This window comes from Cryptotermes secundus, unplaced genomic scaffold (genome assembly GCF_002891405.2).
Source record: "Cryptotermes secundus unplaced genomic scaffold, Csec_1.0 scaffold512, whole genome shotgun sequence".
NCBI lineage: Eukaryota > Metazoa > Arthropoda > Insecta > Blattodea > Kalotermitidae > Cryptotermes > Cryptotermes secundus.
This window is the reverse complement of record NW_019735563.1, coordinates 397,585-417,051: the sequence shown is the minus strand read 5'-3', so window position 1 is coordinate 417,051 and position 19,467 is coordinate 397,585. Positions and strand designations below refer to the sequence as shown.

General features: G+C 44.8%; 1 protein-coding gene across 1 annotated transcript in view; it reads right to left on the bottom strand.

Annotated features, from left to right (window-relative positions):
• The window catches only part of LOC111869569 (bromodomain adjacent to zinc finger domain protein 2B), a gene marked incomplete in the record, with an annotated part of 241,275 nt that overhangs the window by 94,716 nt on the left and 127,092 nt on the right, over nucleotides 1-19,467 (bottom strand). Inside the window, 2 exon segments of the mRNA XM_023861196.2 lie at nucleotides 1,482-1,706; nucleotides 11,386-11,513. Of these exon segments, the coding sequence (XP_023716964.2) occupies nucleotides 1,482-1,706; nucleotides 11,386-11,491 (331 nt within the window).

Sequence of the window (19,467 nt, the reverse complement as noted above, 5' to 3'; positions counted from 1 at the left end):
CTTCTTCCGTTATATTTCATCATATACGTACATTCTTATTTTCTATTACCGCTCTTTATTCTTGCAAACTTCTATCATCCTAACACCCATTTCTGCATCAATATTCCTAAACCTCTTGTCCCTCCAAATCTGTCTTCTATTCAAGCTCATATGTAGTTCCATTCTTCCTAATAATAATAAGTTTTCAATATCACACAAATATTTATTTAAAAAGAATGTTTTTCTTGGTTCACTACATGTTTTGGCCAGATTTGCTAACCATCATGTGAAATATATATGACAGTTAACACGTTCTGCATAAGATGTAATGCATTAAAATTATAAATTGGTAATTAGGTCAGATGTGATGTAATCAAATGGATCCCCATAAATATATACATAGTGTATATCTGAATGAAGACAATAATCAAATGAAGGAACAGAAATCTTTTAATGCTTTTCACAGAATACATATTCTCTGATCATTAAACAATCTAGTAAAAACGTTTAGGTTAGAAATTAAGAAGGTGTTCTGTTTCTTTGGACTGTTTTTCTGCTATCATATCATGTCACTCTCATGAGAGCTGATTTTGTGCTGCATTTGATTTGTGGAATTTGGTCATACTCCAAGCAACAGCAATGTAGGTCACTGCCTAATAAGGTACATACAACACCAGACTATTAGATTACATATCAACAGAGTCAAGATAAGAAAAGATTACTCAGAAACTCCAATAAAAGCAGAGACAAGACAGCTCAAGAAATGGTAATTCCACAAAATAACTTCTGCAAATAAAATAAACAGATACAGACCAACCAGAAACCACAACACTGCATGTGCATGAAAACTGAAGAGAAATGTCTGGAATTACGTATGAAATAACAGCAAGGAATGGAGGAAGTTAACCTTTTGCATGCATGCCACACACTCACTGGACTGGTTTGGATTACTTGTGTTAAACCTGTAACAGCCAACAGACTTGCTTCTTGTTATTCAATTACTAGAGCATTATTCAATAAATGGCATCAAGTGTGACACAGTAACATTTGAAGGAAAGCATGGGCTTTCAGAAATGGTATTTATCTGTCTGGTTGAAGGTCATTTGAGGAAAGCATTGTGGAGTTCTCTTCACACGTATAATTACTGTAACAACCTTTGGTATTTTCAGCACACAGTTCTGTGACAGGGTTTGGCAATCAAAGGATTAACAAAGAAATCTATTTTATAAAGTTCTCCAAATACAGAATGTGGTGGGTAGCTGAATCAAGGAGGTTGTGAGAAGTTCAGAATTTTAGTGGTGCAACTTCCTGTAGAGTGGCAAAATGGCACTGACCTCTTGAGATGGAAAAAGAATATTAAAACTGATGTCAGGAAAATGCTTTCTGGTGATGTGGACAGGAGTGAACTGGGTTTTGTTACAGCAGTTATGGCTGCAATACAACAATGCAGGAGGAAACACAATAAATCAATGACATGAAGTATAAATGTTCTATAATCTTACTTGCAGGATTTATTCCTAAACTTGCTGCCTGACTTGCCGCAACACTCAGAGTGCCAAGGCTTCCATATGACCCTGGTGCTGTAGTGGGGGGGTGATGAGGAGGGCCATACCCACTACCAGAACTGCTTCGTCCTCCCATCATTGCGAACGCTGCTGCTCCAGGCAAATGGTGACTGCCCAGATGGTTTCCAAATCCTCCAGGAATACCACCAAACAGAGTGTGACCTGAAAGGGTATAACAGAATTTACAATAATTTAATTTTCTTTCATTCTAATTAACATTTCATGCACTGAGGCATTTCTGCTTCACAGCGAGGTTTATGAAGAGTTCTGCCATCTGAGATGAGATGTCATGTATTGCCGACATTTTGGAAGCATTACTAAATCTCATAATGAACAGAACTATGAATAATAAGCAATGTTTCCACACAAGTGCCATGCAAGAACACACAACAAATGCGAGGTTCTCACAGCTGTAAATATTGTGATTATGAGCAGTACATTACAAACACACTGGATACTTGTAATAAACGGGTTCATATAAGAATCACAACTCAATAATTTAAGATTTGTAGACTGTATCACCTGATGATTGCTCCATGAGAGCCGAAACACGTGGCGACGTTCTTACGCACTTATGGAGCTGAGCCCTTCTGGAAGAGCCGTCAATTCTGCAGCTACTCAAGAATTTCCCAGTATTTTTTGGAGCCCGAAGGTTCACACTGTATTCAAAGAGCCTTCCACTGGTCACTATCCTGAGCCAGATCTATCCAATCCCATCCTATCTAAGATCCATTTTAATATTGTCCACCCACCTACGCCTTGGTCTTCCCAGTGGTCTCTTTCCTTCTGGCTCTCCCACCAATATCCTATATGCATTCCTCTTCTATCATTCGTGCTACATTCCCTGCCAACCTCATCATCCATGACTTAATGAGACGCCCTCCAGGGTTAGAGGGAAGCTGCGAATATACTNGGTGGTTGGGTGTGGGGTAACAACTCCTCATCCTAAAAAATAACCATGTTACGAAAATGCACACAAAGCCTCGGACACAATATAACTTAGTGCTTTATATAGCATAATAGGATCTCCTGCGGTTACAGTATAATCGAAAGTTTTTCCCGATGTTTAAAATGTTTTCCAGGCAATAAAATTAGTGATTTATATCTTTCGGTCAGTTTAGTCACCCGGGAAAGTGACCCACAATTATAAAGCTGCGCCTATTGTAAACAGCTATTCGTATTACAAAGTTTCGTTTTACGAACTCAGTATGCTGGGACATAACCATTCGTCAGGGCGCGAACCAACCGTACAATCAATCATGGGTGAGCAATGTATGATATACAGAATTCCCCACCACTAACTGCCTGCCTTATTTAGATGTATCACCGTTATCCAGATAAACGCTACTGTTCCGTACACCGACCGCCTCAGTGGTCTAGTCGTCAGAGTTCCTGGCTACACATCCAGAGGTCCGGGTTCGATTCCACACGATTTTCTGAGTAGTAGCGGGTCTGGAACGGGGTCCACTCAGCCTCGTGAGGATAACTGAGGGGTTATTTCAAGGAAATAGCGGCTCCGGTCTAGGAAACCGAAATTAACGGCCGTGGGGATTCGTTACGCTGACCACGTGACACCCTCCATTCGCTGAAGTTGGCACTAACTTTGCCGACAAGCGGCGATCGCTCGGTCGGTATAGTTCGCTTGCAGACTAAAACCATGGAGTTCGTTTTTGTTTTTTGTTCCGTACATCTGCATAAAAAAATTAATTTTCCTTAGAATTATTTTATTATTGCATTAAAACCAACTGAATAATTATCAACTTTACCAAAGGCCAAGACAAATGAATTTATATCAATGGTACCAACTTAATTACAAGTTTCCGAAATAACGTAATCCGGCTTGGAGCCGCTGAACTGAACGCCTGGTTTATTTACGCATTTCTACTTAGTCTCTTATTGCAGGAAAGGCTGCGTTTATTTACACGTGCATCTAACACATCTGAAGAACAAACGCACGCCAAAACACAAAAACAGGTCTGAAAATAAAGACATCACAATGGCGCTAGTGTGTTACGCTACACAATCGCCTACCTCATTAACGGTCATTAACTAAACTATTGTTTATTAAACAATGTTTGTTAATTTAAAATGACCTACAGAATATTCTCCCGAAGTCTGGACATTTTTTGGTGGGACACCCTGTATAGGGCATTAATTATTTAGTCTTTACAATAATGAGACGCGGTGTAGTGTAGGTCAAGGTCGAATATGACTCCCCCTCTCCCGCTCCCTTCGTTCCTCTCGTTACAATGACCTCTTCTGGATGAAAATGGCAGTCGTATTTACAAGCATGTGACAAGTTCACGGGAAGGAGGACACTGAACTAGCTGTACGGAAATGCCTGCAAAATGAATCACATGAGATATTCTGCATTACAAACCACGTCAGTACCCACACAGAAAACGTTGATACTGCACTGGGCCCATTAAATCTCTTGAACTAGACAATACAAATCCTGTTTCTTGTCTCTGAATGTCTGTTTTTCTTTTCTTTCCCTCTTTGTACCTTTCCGAAAGAAGAAAATAGACGAACTGTTATCAGGTGAACTGTTCATTAATTCGAGACTAGGACCTCCTAGGATATGCCGCCATGCAGTTTGATAGACGCATATCAACGTTCTAGAGCAAACATGATTCCACTCTCTCGGGTTCGACTCTCCACCTCTTAAGGTTCGGCCACACAGAGCGCTACGTACGCTACGTTCGCTATACGAACAGAAAAATATCTCCCTTTATTGCCAATGTGACTGGACACACAGACTTCTGTACGCTACGTTCCCTATGTTAGCTGCGTCGCAGACTGTACACAGCGTACGTAGCGAACATAGCGTAGCGCTCTGTGTGGCCGAACCTTTACACCCTAATGACGGAATAAACGAAAATAAGTACCCACCAAATTAAACGATGCCATAATGCACAGTCTCGTCGTCGTGACAACCTCAATTCACCTAACTGTCCCTCCAGAAAAGTGTCTCAAACTGGCCACGACCGCTTCATAATCAACCAGCATATGATTCAACGCTTTATATTCTGGGACACACTGCACACACTGTCGTCAAACAATACTCGCCCCCAAAACTGAAGGAGGTGGAGTAACGATCTTATTTCAACGATAAAACCGAACAACGTGTTTCAATGAGAACGAGCTTCCAACGTCGTGTCGATCGGAGAAAGCCGGAAAGTTCTGTTTTGGAAGAACATATCGCCTTTATCTTCAGGGCCGAAGAGTAAGCCACGAAAGTCTTACTTCTTGCCGAATGTTTCGGCTAGTTTCTTGCTTTTCTTACCCTTCGACCTTGAAGATGGACGCAATACTCCTCCCGAAAACCGTCGGTCACTCACCGAAATACACGGAATTGCAACCTTCAACGGTTACCCCCGTGATAACCTCACACGCAAGGACATTCAAATTTTTCTAATCTTAATGCACATCTCAAAGCAAAGGCATCTTACCACCCGCAGTCCTACGCTTTCGGGTTCGAGTTTAAACAAAACGTGCACCGTCCGCCTTCCAACTCTCTCATCCCTTTTCTGGATTTCTTAATGCTGAAAGTGGCCGCCTCTGTGGTCTAGTGGTCAAAGTACCTGGCTACAGATCCAGAGGTCCGGGTTCGATTCCCGTCGCTAACAGATTTTCTGAGAAGCAGTGGGTCTAGAACGAGGTCCATCAGCCTCGTGAGGATATTTCAGGAGCTCTTTCAAGGAAATAGCAGCTCCGGTCTAGAAATCCCAGATTAACGGCCGTGGGGATTCGTTGCGCTGACCACGTAACACCCTCTATCGGCAAAATTTGGCACTAACTTCGCCGACAAGCGGCGGTCGCTCGGTCGGTATAGTTCGCTTGCAGACAACAGGCCACGGAGTTTTTATGCTGAAAGTAGGGGATACGCGGTAGCATATCAATTATCATCACGAAGCTGAGTGGACCCCGTTCCAGACACACTACTTCTCAGAAAATCTGGTAGCCCCCCCCCCGGGAATCGAACCCGGGATCTATGGATCTGTAGCCAGGAACTCTGGCAACTAATCCACAGGGGCGCCCATTGCTAGAGGAAAGGCAATGAAAAGATATTCATTGGAAAAGCGGGAGCATTCACATTTATATATCCATGCTTTTCAATGCTGCCAACATCATTTTGGAAGTGAGCTAAACCTGCCTTTTCTTTGTATTTTTCTCATAGTTTCATAGAGCGAATCCTGTGTTTTCTAGGCGCCGGAAACCGTACTTGTATAACCAGTCTGTGCAATAAGCAGACTAACGGTAGAACCTGACAAAGCTGTAAAGGAAGTGTTCCAATTAGCATACTGTACATCCGACGTGTATGGATCATTTGTGCCAATTACTTCTTCCTGCCAGCATAATTCAGTTAACAGCCATACCTACAGCGAGGTCACTTGCTTTCGGTGGTATCAGTCATAAACCGAGCCCTGTGGTTTGATATTTCTTTTACAGCAGTGTCAGTATTGCAGGACCGCCTCTGTGGTCTAGTGGTCAGAGCTCCTGGCTATAGATCCAGAGGTCCGGGTTCGAGTCCCGGCGCTACCAGATTTTCTGAGAAGTAATAGATCTGGAACGGGGTCCACTCAGCCTAGTGAGGATAACTGAGGAGCTATTTTAAGGAAATAGCGGCTCCGGTCTATAAAACCGAAACTAATGGCCGGGGGGATTCGTTGCGCTGACCATACGATACCCTCTATCCGCTAAAGTTGACACTAATTTCGCCAACAAGCGGCGGTCGCTCGGTCGGTATAGTTCGCTTGCGGACGAAAACCACGGAGTTTGTTTTGTCAGTATCGCAGATTACATAGCGTCGAGGGGTAAAAGTATCGAATAATGAACTGTGAAGGATCAGAAAGGAAGCGATCATGGCCTAATCCAGGTATACAGGAATTTTCATGGAGGGACTGAGGAAAGGCAAGGCAAAGTGGTCCCTGTACTTAATTTCTTTAATATTAATTTATATAATTATAGTTGTAATTGTATTTGTTGTACTTGTAAGTGTACTTGCATTGTATTCATTATGTGTGTAGTGTGTTTTGTTGTCTGTGTAGTTTTGTGTGTTGTGTTTTGAGCGTGGTGTCTTATTGTGGTACCACTACCACAGGGTAAAAACCCATTTGCAGTTAAAATAAATTAATGATAATCAAGCACTATGCCATAAAGGCGTATGGGGGTGTGGACTCACGTGTTGACCTCGGCACTAGTTGGAGGGGAGTGGAAAAGGGACTGAGGAAGACAGCGTAAAATCTCGGTCACGACAGCTGGTGTCCCGGCCGAGATTAGAACTGAAAACCTTCGGAATATGAGCGTAACTGCTACTCCAACTTGGTCGGTAATACAGGTCTTGTAAGTTCAACGGCCTTTTCATGCGTGATACCGCTATGCAGTAGAAATTATGTCGTTAGTTTCAAAAGTTTGTGGGAAAGGAGGTTCCCCACCCGCTGTTTACTTGGCTCACTCATCGACTTCGACGACAGAGACCATGTTCTACCGAAACGTCGGACTATCTCTGAACGACTCGACGTTACAACCCAGAATACCACAATCTCAATAGTTTCTCAAATTCCTGCTTGACTCTGAGGCTGCTGGGGATATGTTAATTCAAAACGTAGATAACCTTCTACTAGACTTTACGGTGTCACACTCCAGAAAATAGCATACTGCGGTGGCACTTCATACCAATTTGAAATAGTGCGATACAAAAAAATATATACATATATATTAATAAAGACTCAATTTATACCCATTGCTTTTTTCCTTTGGCGCTACAGCCCCAATTTGGGCCGTGGCCTACCTCCATGAAACTTTCCGTTTCACTTCGGTTTAGTAAATCTTAGACATTCGGTAGGACTCCTTGGGCGGGTGATCAGCTCGTCGCAAGGCCTCTACCTATACACAAACACTAAACATCTAACGCCATGAGTGGGATTCGAACCCACGATCCAGGTTTCCGAGCGAGCGAAGACAGTTCATGCCTTAGACCGCTCGGCTACCGTGACCGGCCAATTTATGCCCATAGCCCCCCCAAATTCGGCAATACATATATTCCTATGAGAAGATTTGCTCTGAATTATGCGAGGTCTTTAGGAACGCATCCCTGGCATAAAATGCGACCGAACTGTTTTCCTAGCCTCCAAATTTGACGGGAAAACACATACATAAAAGCAAGTCTCCTCTAAGACCGTTCATCGTAAAGAGAAATCTTGTTACCCAGCAGCAATACCATTGATTTTCACGCGCAGTAAGAAAGAGACAGAAAAAAAGGGGACAGAGTCGGTTCGGCAACGGAAGACGGTGGAGGGGTGGGGTTAATATTGCGGGGGGGATGAAGGAGGATTTTAGGAGGGGGCTGAAGCTCGAGGCGAGCACAGTTTAGCTGGGAAGGACAGAAGGTGATGGTAAGAGAAAGGAAACAGTCTCATGTCTAAACTCTTCTAGCTTGAAACAGAAAAAAAAGAGACAGAGAAAGAGAGTGACAGAGGGAGACCGGTACGTTACAGAAGACTGGACTTATTTTGCGCCACCCCCGCCTGGCTGCCGCTTTCATCCCCTCCTGCCTCACTGGGCACCGACTGCACCCGCACTCACATCAAGACGGCCAGAGGGTTCCTCACTACACACTGAAGGATCCATCTTGGACGACGGAAATCAATACAGACGACCCAGCGCCGTGTACACGCACCCCGTCTCACCGTCCTCTGTTACACGCCAGGGTAACTAACCGGTATGACGACTGAGCTACAGGTCGGATAACAGAGGAATACTGGTTCGATTCACAGCTAAGACAAGAGACTTCTCATTTCCCCACGCAGTCGAAAACGGTGACCGCCTCTTTGGTCTAGTCTACAGATCACGGGGTCCCGGGTTCGATTCCCGGGGCAACCACATTTTCTGAGAAGTAGTGGGTCTGGAACGGGGTTCACTCAGTCTCCTGAGGATAATTGTGGAGCTATTTCAAGAGAATAGCGGCTCCGGTCTAGGAAACTGGAATTAACGGCTGTGGGGATACGTTGCGCTGACCACGCGAAAGACCGATACCATTTGGATAATAATATTAAAGACAGGGACCAGTGGCGGTTCTAGCGAACACGATAACGAACCTTCGGGTACTAAAACAGTGTGTATAGTTTACAAACAAACAAACAAACAAAGTTAAGTGTTCGTTATATGCTTAGATTACCGTCGACCCCAAAGAAGGTGGGCAATAAGTTCCTCCAAAAGATCACTGAATTTCTACAAGACTACACGGTGTCATTTTCCAGGAGATGGTAATCTTCATAGTCAGTGCTGTGAGAAATTCAAACCAAAAGAAAAGTTCTCCATCAGCTAAGTGACTATAAGATAGTAAAGGAAGAAATCTGTTCCGCGTGGCTATCTCATAATATGACGTGCATGGGTTTAAGTCTGTGCGAAATACTCATTTAAAGTAGCCTACACACTTCACTTCTTCAGAATTAATCCCGATTTTTAAACTTCCATGTCCACAGACTCCGTTCCTAGGATCCGTTTGCTTACGAATTTATCTGCATGGAAGCTCAGCCCGTGGCAGACGCCCAAATACGAGGGAGGACACACTGACTTCAGCGATACACTAACACAAACATCCGCGCCCCAGGAGAACTGAAAACGACCACATTCCGAAGAATACACATATAAAACTTCACATTACACAAAGAATTCCGGTCTAGAAAAGCGAGATTAAGGCCGTGGGGATTCGTTGCGCTGACCACGCCACACCCTCTATCCGCAAAAGTCAGTACTAACTTCGCCGACAAGCGCTGGTCGCTCGGTCGGTATAGTTTGCTTGCGGACAACAGACCACGGAGTTTGTACATACACAGAGTGTCCCAGGAGGAATGGTGAATATTCTTGGAGGTCACAGTATTGGTCATTCTACGCAATAAAAAAGTGTTATGTATATATGTATGTCCTTTCCGAAGGGTTTCCGAGATACAGCTATTTCACTGTGCAGCTCCAAAACTGTTGATAAGAAAGAGATATTGCGTACTGTTTCTAATACCGGTATTTACTGTTCAAGTGACAAAGTTAGTACAGTTTATCTAGTACAATATATTTCCGAAAATTCCACCGTCAACATAAATGCACTTTGCAACTCGTGTGAGGACACGGCGTAAAGCCTTTCTGGGCAATGACAAATGGAAGAGAAGTTGACAGCAGAAGAATTAAAACTGTTTCCAAAGACGCATCACCCATAACAGTTTCCAACGATGAATTACCGGGTGCAGGACGATCACAGTTATTGGGGTTCATTATCCAACCGGTCGCTGGCTGACGCTATCATTGATCAGACTTGTTCCCTTCCCTCCACGCCCTCCCGGAGCACACATTACTGATGCAGCCCGATGTCGCTCTGCATGCCTCTCTTTTCCATACATAAGCATCGACCCTACCCAGGACACATCACTCAACTACACAGTCGCGACTGAAATTGAATTAACCTACCGTATTCAGCGGTTCACAGACGAAATCGGGGGGGGGGAGATACATGTATGGAAATCATATTAGTTCACTTTCATTTCTGCTCATCCAATTTTGCAAACACTGGTAAGTAAAAGGTAAAAATTAAAGCTATCCCTGTACCAGGCTGTGAAGGCCCATAGGGTTGTGAGACGTTGAGGCTCCCACATTTTCTAGACAATCGGCTCACAGATGGCGGTGAGGTTGTCAGCCTTAGGCGCCAGCCGCGCTTTACTCCCCAGGAAAATTATTTAATTAATTTCTGGTACTCATTTCTGTTAAGAGAATGGCAAAATAAAAAAAAAACGTAATTTCTACCGGCTTAGATATAACGCCGTGCAGACCGTTATAAGTCGACTGATGTTCAGGTCGAACACGCCGCCTCCATCTAAGGGGTCGAAGAAGCAGAGCTCTGGCTTGACATCTGCTTTCATTCCTGTGTTTTACTCGGTTTATTCTTCGACCGTGAAGATGGAGGCGAAACGTTCCTCCGAAAATTCGAGTGACTATCAATGGACTACACGGAATTATACCCCAAAGACGGAACTCTTCATAATCCTCGACATGAGAACCTCAAATTCTACAAAAAGAGATGTTTAAAAAGTACAAAGAACTAAACCCGAACCACAGAACTTACTTCCTACTTAAACGGTCTGATATGATCGAAAATCGACTAATGTCGATTGCGTTGTCCAAGACGCGTACGTTCTCGGACAGCTCAAGCCCAAACCAGGGACAGTACTGTCTTCTGGGATGTGAACATGTAGCCTGGCAGGAAAACGTGCTGCGATCCATTTTCGGGATACTGGTAACAATCTAGCACAAGGTCACTCATCGCCATCATGATGGATATAGCGTCTCTCCGAAACGTTACTATCGATCTATCACACCACAAGCAGTTACAACCTCTCTTACCCTGAAGATGGAGGTCGCACGTCCCTCCGAAACGTACTGATGTAACAGACTGTACGACGTCACACTCTAGTATAGTTATCTCCACTGTTACCACCGTGAGAACCCGTGTCTCGTTTTCGGATTATGTATTTAAGTCCAGACTCAAACATTGTACGTAAGTATGTGTGTATGTATGCATTTACGTGATTTTCCTCGTCAATTCCTATTAACTGTGGCTTAAAATGCTTCGTTCCCTCCCCTTCCTACGACCCTTCGAAACCTACCCCTCAAGAGGGACTCGTTCCATACGTTTATATCCAGCAGCCTATGCAGTTGAAACAGCAACGTTTAAGTAACATGAACAAGAATCACTCTGATCTCACAGATGCACCACCGCTTAGTCTCATGGCAGGCGAATCAACCTAAGTAATACGATGATTAATCGGCTAATCATCTTTGCTGCACTCACCGAAGAGGCTGGCGGCGTCCAAGAGGCTGGCGGCATCCGCCGGGGCGCCCGCCGCTGAACCACTCTTCTCCCCGCGATCCGCCGCGTCACCATTCTCCTTATCCATCGCTGCTGCGGGCGGCCCCCACCTGGAACACGAGGAAACACCCGGTGAGCGTGGGGGTAGCACATCTCGCACACCCACGCACTCCATCCCATCACTGTCCACGAGTCTGATGATTCTCAGCTCTTAAAGATTATCGCCATTATTCTGCATTATCATCCTTCACCGTCATGCTCACAATTATCCATTACCTTTATCCTTTATCATGCTAACAATTCTCATTAACTCCCTTCTTACACGTACTAAGCCCCTATCACATGTTCTGCTCATCTCTCGCTGTTTCCACTCCCCTCATGATCATGCCGCAGATATCATCTCAGTCTGGTCAGACTTTAAATTTAATTAGGAATGTTTTAAAGTGTCATAAATATAAAATGTGTAACCGTATGAGATATTCTGGTCTGGCTGAATGGATGGACGAAAAAATTATGTGGTGACCCACTACGAAGCAGCCCCATCAAAATGTTATTAATCCCGAAATGTCAGTTACAGCGGTAAATAACAACAGTGGATACATAACAAGAACGAGCAGGTAAACAGAAATGCATCAAATTTCTTTAGGTGCTTCCATACTTACTATTTTATATGCTATATGTTTACTGCCCCCAGGCAGTGTTCCGCATAGAATGAAAGGACCCTGGAATACCTAATCCGCAATCTCAGCCCCCCCCCCCTTTTAAGAGGATTAGAAATGTAAGAAAACCAACCTGAGCAAACCATGTGTAAGTTAAGACCCGATTGCTTGGGATTCAAAACGAGACCGTGCGTCACGTAACCTCCATGAACTGCCCCCCACGCTTAAGAATACATAATTCACTAACACGGCCGAGGTTTCGTGACGACAGAAACTTTGGACCCACCCCTTCTCCCGCTACAGTAAGTCTAGGAATATTATAAACTCCATATGACGTACGCAACGGAAAGTGCTCACTTGTGGTAATATTTAAAGGTCACCATGGCCGCGCCATAGCTCAAGAGATTAGTCGCTGGCTTCCCACCGCGGCAGCAAGGCTTCGATCCCGCGTCTCGTCAAGTGGGATTTGTGGTGGACAAAGTGGCGCTTGGGCGGGTTTTCTCCGAGTACTTCGGTTTCCCTTGCAAATTTTCATTCCACCAAATTCTCCTCTTCATAATCACCCGGGACAGGTTACAATAGGCCAATCAGTGGCCGCCGTGCCGAGTGGACCCAGTTGGACTCCACCCCCGACTAAGAGAATTAAAATAAAAATAAAAATGATGTCACCATCCGCCTCTAATAGCCGCGAAAAATTTAAAGGCACGCCAAAAGTGAAAAAAAAATTCTTTCCTGTTCAGCTTTCAAAGATTAGGATTTTGCACCATGCAGACACAAAATTCATTTCTAAAATAATTTGGCGTAATTTAGTTCAGATATTAGGCGCATGAGGAGGGCTCAGTAAGTAACAAATGGAAAATACAGAACTGGACGCGCAACTTTCATAAGCAAAGTACACTTGGTCGTTGACTTACGACCGACTTCCGTTCTGACTGACAGGTCGTAAGTCGATCTGCTCGTATGTGGGCCATGTATTTATTAACAGTATTTTTTAACCTTTCTATTCTTTTTATCATCTTTATAATTTATTTATTTACCTTTTTGTTGTCGTCGTAAGTCGACGACCAAGTGTACATTCGTGATAAGATTTAGAACTGCCAAGGGTGACGTATGAAGAGCCAGCAGAAGGTGCTCAAAGTAGAATCGCGACGCCTCAAAGTACAGCGATCTCGGGACAAAAATCGGGAGTAGTTTATGTTATCAGATACTGTCAGACCGCCTCTGTGCTCTGGTGGTCAGAGTCCTAGCTACAGATCCACAGGTCCTGGGTTCGATTCCATGCGCCACCAGATTTTCTGAGAATAGTGGGTCTGGAACGGGGTCCACTCAGCCTCGTGAAGATAACTGAGGAGCTATTTCAAGGAAATAGCGGCTCCGGTCTAGAAAACCGAAATTAACGGCCGTGGGGATCCGCTGCGCCAATCACGCGACACCATCTATCCACTAAAGATATCACTAACTTCGCCGACAAGCGGCGGTCGCTCGGTCGGTATAGTTTGCTTGTGGACTCAAGCCAAGGAGTTTTCTTATCAAATACTGTCAAATGGAAAAAAGTAGGATGGTCTTTTGGGGAGGTGAGTGCGGTATTTAACTATGTATCCAGTCTAGAGACTTTATAGGTTGTTCGAGCCGTGAGTCAGAATAATATGGTCACGAGTTTCGCGGGACCCGGAACCAAGAATGACTGCGCTGACGAGAGCCAGAAGCAATTTACCCAACCGACCGGATCTATACAGTTTCAATTCGTGGGGTGGTTGATAAATTTGAAATGATTTGGAAGGAATCAATCCCGACGTACAGGATGTACTATTCCATCACTTATAGAGAGTAACTGAGGAAAACGACATACCTGAGTAAGAATAGCTAGAAATACGGGTAATATTCGAAACAAGCACCCCCCCCAACACAAATATAGAGCGTTACCTCTGGAGAAATATCAATATCTCCTGGGATATAACGTCGTGTAGTGAAAGTCACCCGATGTTTCGATTGAATATGTCGCCTCCAACTTCAGGATTGAAGAATAAACCAAGAAGAAGGGAAAATATTAGATTATATAGAAACAGAAGGGACACTGGAAGCCAATCCGCATGTGACCAACGGACTACACGGCGTCATATGCCAGAGAACAGAACTCTTCAAAGAAAATTTAAATTTAAAACGTAATGCTGGCAATCGAAAAGTTACAAGCTTCTGTGTGTCTGTGTTTCACACGACACAGAATGTTCTCATAGTTCACGCTCCGGATGTGTTACCCCTCGGGGTGAGTTGATTGTGCCCCTAGGAGGGGGACGTCGAGTGGGTCTACACGAGCGAAAATACAGAACGTGGTTCATGCAACACGCTACATCGGGCTTCATGAACAAGCGGTCTACATCGGGTACTGACGTGTCACCCCAGTAATTCTGAATTTTAGCAGCACTCGCAAATACGTAATAGGGGCACGCGGTAATGGAGAGGGTTGAGGCACTATGCTACAAGCCCGAAGGTCGCCCTTCGATTCCCGATGTGTTCAATGCATTTTTCAATTCACCTAATCCCTCCAGCCGCACTATGACCCTGGAGTCGACTCAGCCTCAAACAGAAATGAGTACCACGAATCTTCCTGGGGGGTAAAGAGCGGCCGGCGCGTAAGGCTGACAACCTCACCGCCATCTGTGAGCCGACTGTCTAGAACATGTGGGAGCCTCGACGTCTCACAACCCTATGGGCCCCCACGGCCTGTTACAGCTTTCATACAGTCGGTAAACAACCAATGAGACAATGCCTATTCGCGAAAACGAAATAATGCAATAGACGCTATAGGACTATGCTACATCTTGTGCGATAGGACCTCGCGGCCACCGACCGCTGTGACAACCTCAAGTCTAGGATGTAATACAGGACTACTGTCCTATGTGGGATTTTAGTTTTCGACGGTTGTGCTTCGAAACGTCAGTACCTCATCCACCGAACTTAACGGCGTAAAACCCCAGTAGGCCGTAATCTCAACAGCGCCAAAAGAAGCTGAAATCCCAAAACAGAAATATCATTCCCAAAATCCAACTGTAGTTCCCTGCTACTGGGAGCAAACAGGAAGTTGTGACCACGTGTGGCGGTGGGAAGGGTTGAGCGTTTTGTTACGAACTGGGTAGAAGGGAAGATGATGAGTGGGGGGAAGAGGGGAGGGGGAAAGGGACGGGGCAGCCGTTGCTTGTTATTGATTTACTGCAGTTCTGGGTATGTTCTATATATACATTTCAACATGGTTTCAGTAGTATTGCCGGAAAGTTATACAGACAAAAGGAGAGGCGTAACCGCAGAATATAGCAGCTATAAGCCGACACGTCTCAGTCGGTAATGCGACGGGCTACAGACTGGACGTCTGGAGTTCGATTCCCTGCAGGGGCAAGAGGGCAGTCTCTTCTCCACAGTGTCCGGACCGGCTCTAGGGCCCACCCAGCCTCCTATCCAATGGGTACCGTGGCTCTTTCCACTACGGTAAAGCGGCCGGCGCGTGATGCTGAAGATCTAGTGCCGAGGTCAAGAATGGTGTAGCCACACCTCTACTCCCCCCTACATATTCATGGAATAGTACGTAAGTAAGCAAGGGAATTTTTCTTTCGCCCGCCTAGGGATTCCGTCTCTCCCATAAATTTCCCCTAGGACCGACCTGCCTATTCAGTTCGTACGTAAGTGGCACATGCGCGTATATAACGATTACGTCATTATTCCAGTCAAAGCAAAAACTGTCCCCATGCTCAGTTAATCACCGCGGAATAGAGATAATGTCGGAAGGCAAAGAGGTTAATAAGACTGAGGTCTTGGCCGCGCCATAGCTCAAGCGGTTAGTCGCTGGCGTCCCACCGCGGGGGGCCCGGGTTCGATCCCGGGGTCTGGTCAAGTGGGATTTGTGGTGGACGAAGTGGTGCTAGGGCAGATTTTCTCCGACTAATTCGGTTTCCCCTGACAATCTTCATTCTACCAACTGCTCCACAATCACCCTCACCTATCATCTGGGGCTGGTACAATAGGCCAGAAGTGGCCGCAGTACAAGGGACTTAGTCCCACCCCACTAGCAATAAAAAGTAAATAATTAACTAATAAACTAATTAAGCATTACACCATGAAGGCGTTTGGAAAAGTGAGCATATTGATCCACATTATCTTGACCTTGTCACTAGCTGAAGGTGAGTGGTCGGCTTCACGCCCCGGCCGTTTTACCTTCGCGGAAACAGTCCCCGGTACCCACTGGATAGGAGGTTGGGAGGGTCCCAGCGGCAGTCTCGACGACGTGGAGAAGACAAATTTGTTGATCCCACCGGGACTCGAACTCCGACCTCTTGGTCGTCCAGCCCGAGTAGGCGAGTAGTTTTTCCCAGTTAGTTGTATTATTATTTACGATTAATTAAGTTATAATTAGTACATCAAAACCGCGACTAAGAAGTTATTTTGTTTAAAGTAAGTGGCACATTAGGCAATTATATAACGCTGGTGGATGTTGAAACCAAATCGCTCTTCTTTTACTTAAGAATTCGACGGATGCTTGCGGAAAACACGATTAAATGTATCTAAAATGAAGTGTACTTCAACCGAATCAGGCATTAAAAATTGACAGTCTCATGTACCCATTAAATAATGAAGTCAAGGAGGAGGAGGTGGGCAGGGCATGTAGCACAAATGGGGGGAGACGAGGAATGCATATAGGATATCGGTGGGAAAACCAGAAGGAAAGAGACCATTGGGAAGACCAAAGCGTAGGTGGGTGAACAATATTAAAATGGATCTTAAGAGATATAGGATGGGATGGTATTGATTGGACTGATGTACCTCAGGATAGGGACCAGTGGAGGGCTCTTGTGAACACGGTAATGAACCTTCGGGTCCCATAAAATGCTGGGAAATTGTTGAGTAGCTGCAGAATTTGCGGGTCCTCCAGAAGGGCTCACATCCATGAGTAAGTAAGTAAGTCTCATGTACCCTCCCTCCTGGAAGGCCCTCATACTCGTCAGGTTGCGAACCACTGATTTAAAACTTTGTATGTAGTACTGTGAACCCTCTGTCTATTTCTGACTGCCCGTTGGAGCGTCATGACGTCACAGTATTTACCGTGTTTTGCTAACTTCTGTACCCTACATATAAACCTGACAGAGCCACACATCTCCTTTGTTATACACTAAACGCGATTAAGTGTATCTCTGTGAACTAATGCATTTTAACGCGGGCTACAAAGCAATTAAAGGAAACACACAGGTGGATGCGTTCACTGGACGGATTCGGATAATGACGTCATTATTTCCTGTGGGCAGTAGGATGTGTGTGACGTCATCTACACGTAACCGCATAAATACATTGCAACATTCAGTCACCTGATAAATGAAGATGAATATTGATTGAGGGGGGGGGGACTGTTACACAGACATGGGAGAGGAAACAGGCGCATAGGAGCTTCGGAAACTTATTCATACCTGGCTAGAAACAAAGATGCTCTACAAACCCCCATTATCCTACAAAATATTTACAAACTTATACATCGACTGCCTCTGTAGTCTTGTTGTCAGAATTCCTGGCTCCATGTCCAGAGGTCCCGGGGTCGATTCCAGACGCCACCAGATTTTCTGAGAAGCAGTGGGTCTGGAACCGGGTCCACTCAGCCTCGTGATGATAATTCAGGAGGTATTTCAAGGAAATAGCGGCTCTGGTCTAGAAAACCGAAATTAACGTTCGTGGGGATCCGTTGCGCTGACCACGCGACACCCTCTATCCGCTAAAGTTGGCACTAACTTCGCCGGCAAGCGACGCTCGCTCGGTCGGTATAGTTCGCTTGCGGACTAAAGGCCACGGAGTTTATACAATATCTTCCCGATGCATGAACGAATTAGTAAAGCACGCACTGCAAAACAATTCTGTCATCAATCCCCTTTCCGTTTAGCACCCTGAAAGCCATGTAAAATGTGTACTGGAGATGCAATGTGGTTATTCCGAATTTTTTTCGATACAAATTTCGGTTTAATGACCGTTTTATTGAGTCAGGAACCGTTCTGCCTTCTGGGTTACAAAGCCGTGTAGTACGGTGAAGTCAATCGACGTTTCTGAGGAACATATCGCCTCCATCTTCAGGATAGAAAAGTAAACAACGAGAGCTCTAAGCTGCTTTCTTGCTTCAGAGGAAAACATTACCTCCAATTTTAGGGTCGAAGAATAAGCATGGAGTAGAGTTGTGCTTGCTGCCTATTTCATGCTTCGGAGGAATATATCACCTACATCTTCAGGGTCGGAGAGTAAGCAGGAACACCTCTACTTGCTGTCTCCTTCATGCTGGTGTTTTGCTTGGCTTACTCGGTGTTACAGAACTCTTCACAACCAGCGCCGTGAGGACCCAGGATCCGGTAGTTACAAAGTTACAAACTTCGATTTATTTATCTGATTTAACGAAGCTAACACGGACTGAACGTTAAGGTTGTTATGAAACGTTACGTCACTGAATATCAGTATGGAGGAAAAAAGAGACAACTTTAGATACTGAAATCTTTTTGGGATATAAACCGTTAGAAATAACCGACGTTTCAGGAGACATCTCTATCCCCATTACCGGGATCCGATACGAACATGGCGAACACATATAGTCCATGGCACTACGGCCATTTGTAAACCAACCCACACAGCCGACAGCTAGGGAAGATATTTATTAATTTCAGCAACCGTGAAATTTTCAGTTTCAATTTGATCAAGAAGAACTTCGCAATGGACTGGTTTCAAACCGAACAATTATTTACTTAACCTTCTTATCACTAAAAAACGCAGGCACAGAATCGAACGGGAGATGACAGTGAAGGAACTCAAACTGTGGTAACCCAGTTCAAGTCACTACTATCCCAACATGTGCATGGCCGCTGCAAACAAATAAAAATTATCTGTCAGAATGGCTGGGATCACGGTGGAGATTCGAACGGAGGCCTCCCGAATTCAAGTCACAGCCTTGTCGCTAGTGCCAGCTTATTCCGTGCTCCATTCACGATGGGCACAAAAGAAGCAAGCAGGTCTTCATAAAAAAAAAGATTCTTACTTTTAACCGATTTTAACCAAAATTGGAACATTTCAATAAACGTTAAAAAAATGGTAACGCTAAATCTGTCCCTGCGCTTAATTAAGCACTACGCCATGAAGACGTATGGGGGGAGTGAAGGTACAGGTCCACCATTCTAGATATAGTCACTAGATGGAGGTGAGTGGTCAGTTTAACGCCCCAGCCGCTTTACCCCCGAGAAATCGCCTCCGGTACCCACTGACGCTGTGTGAACCCCACAGCCGGTCTCGAACTGTGGAGAAGAGAAAAATCTTACTCTTGCCGGGAATCAAACCCCTGCCACCCAGCCCCATTGCCCGTCACTATATCTCTGTATTTTAATAAAACAGGAAAAAAAAA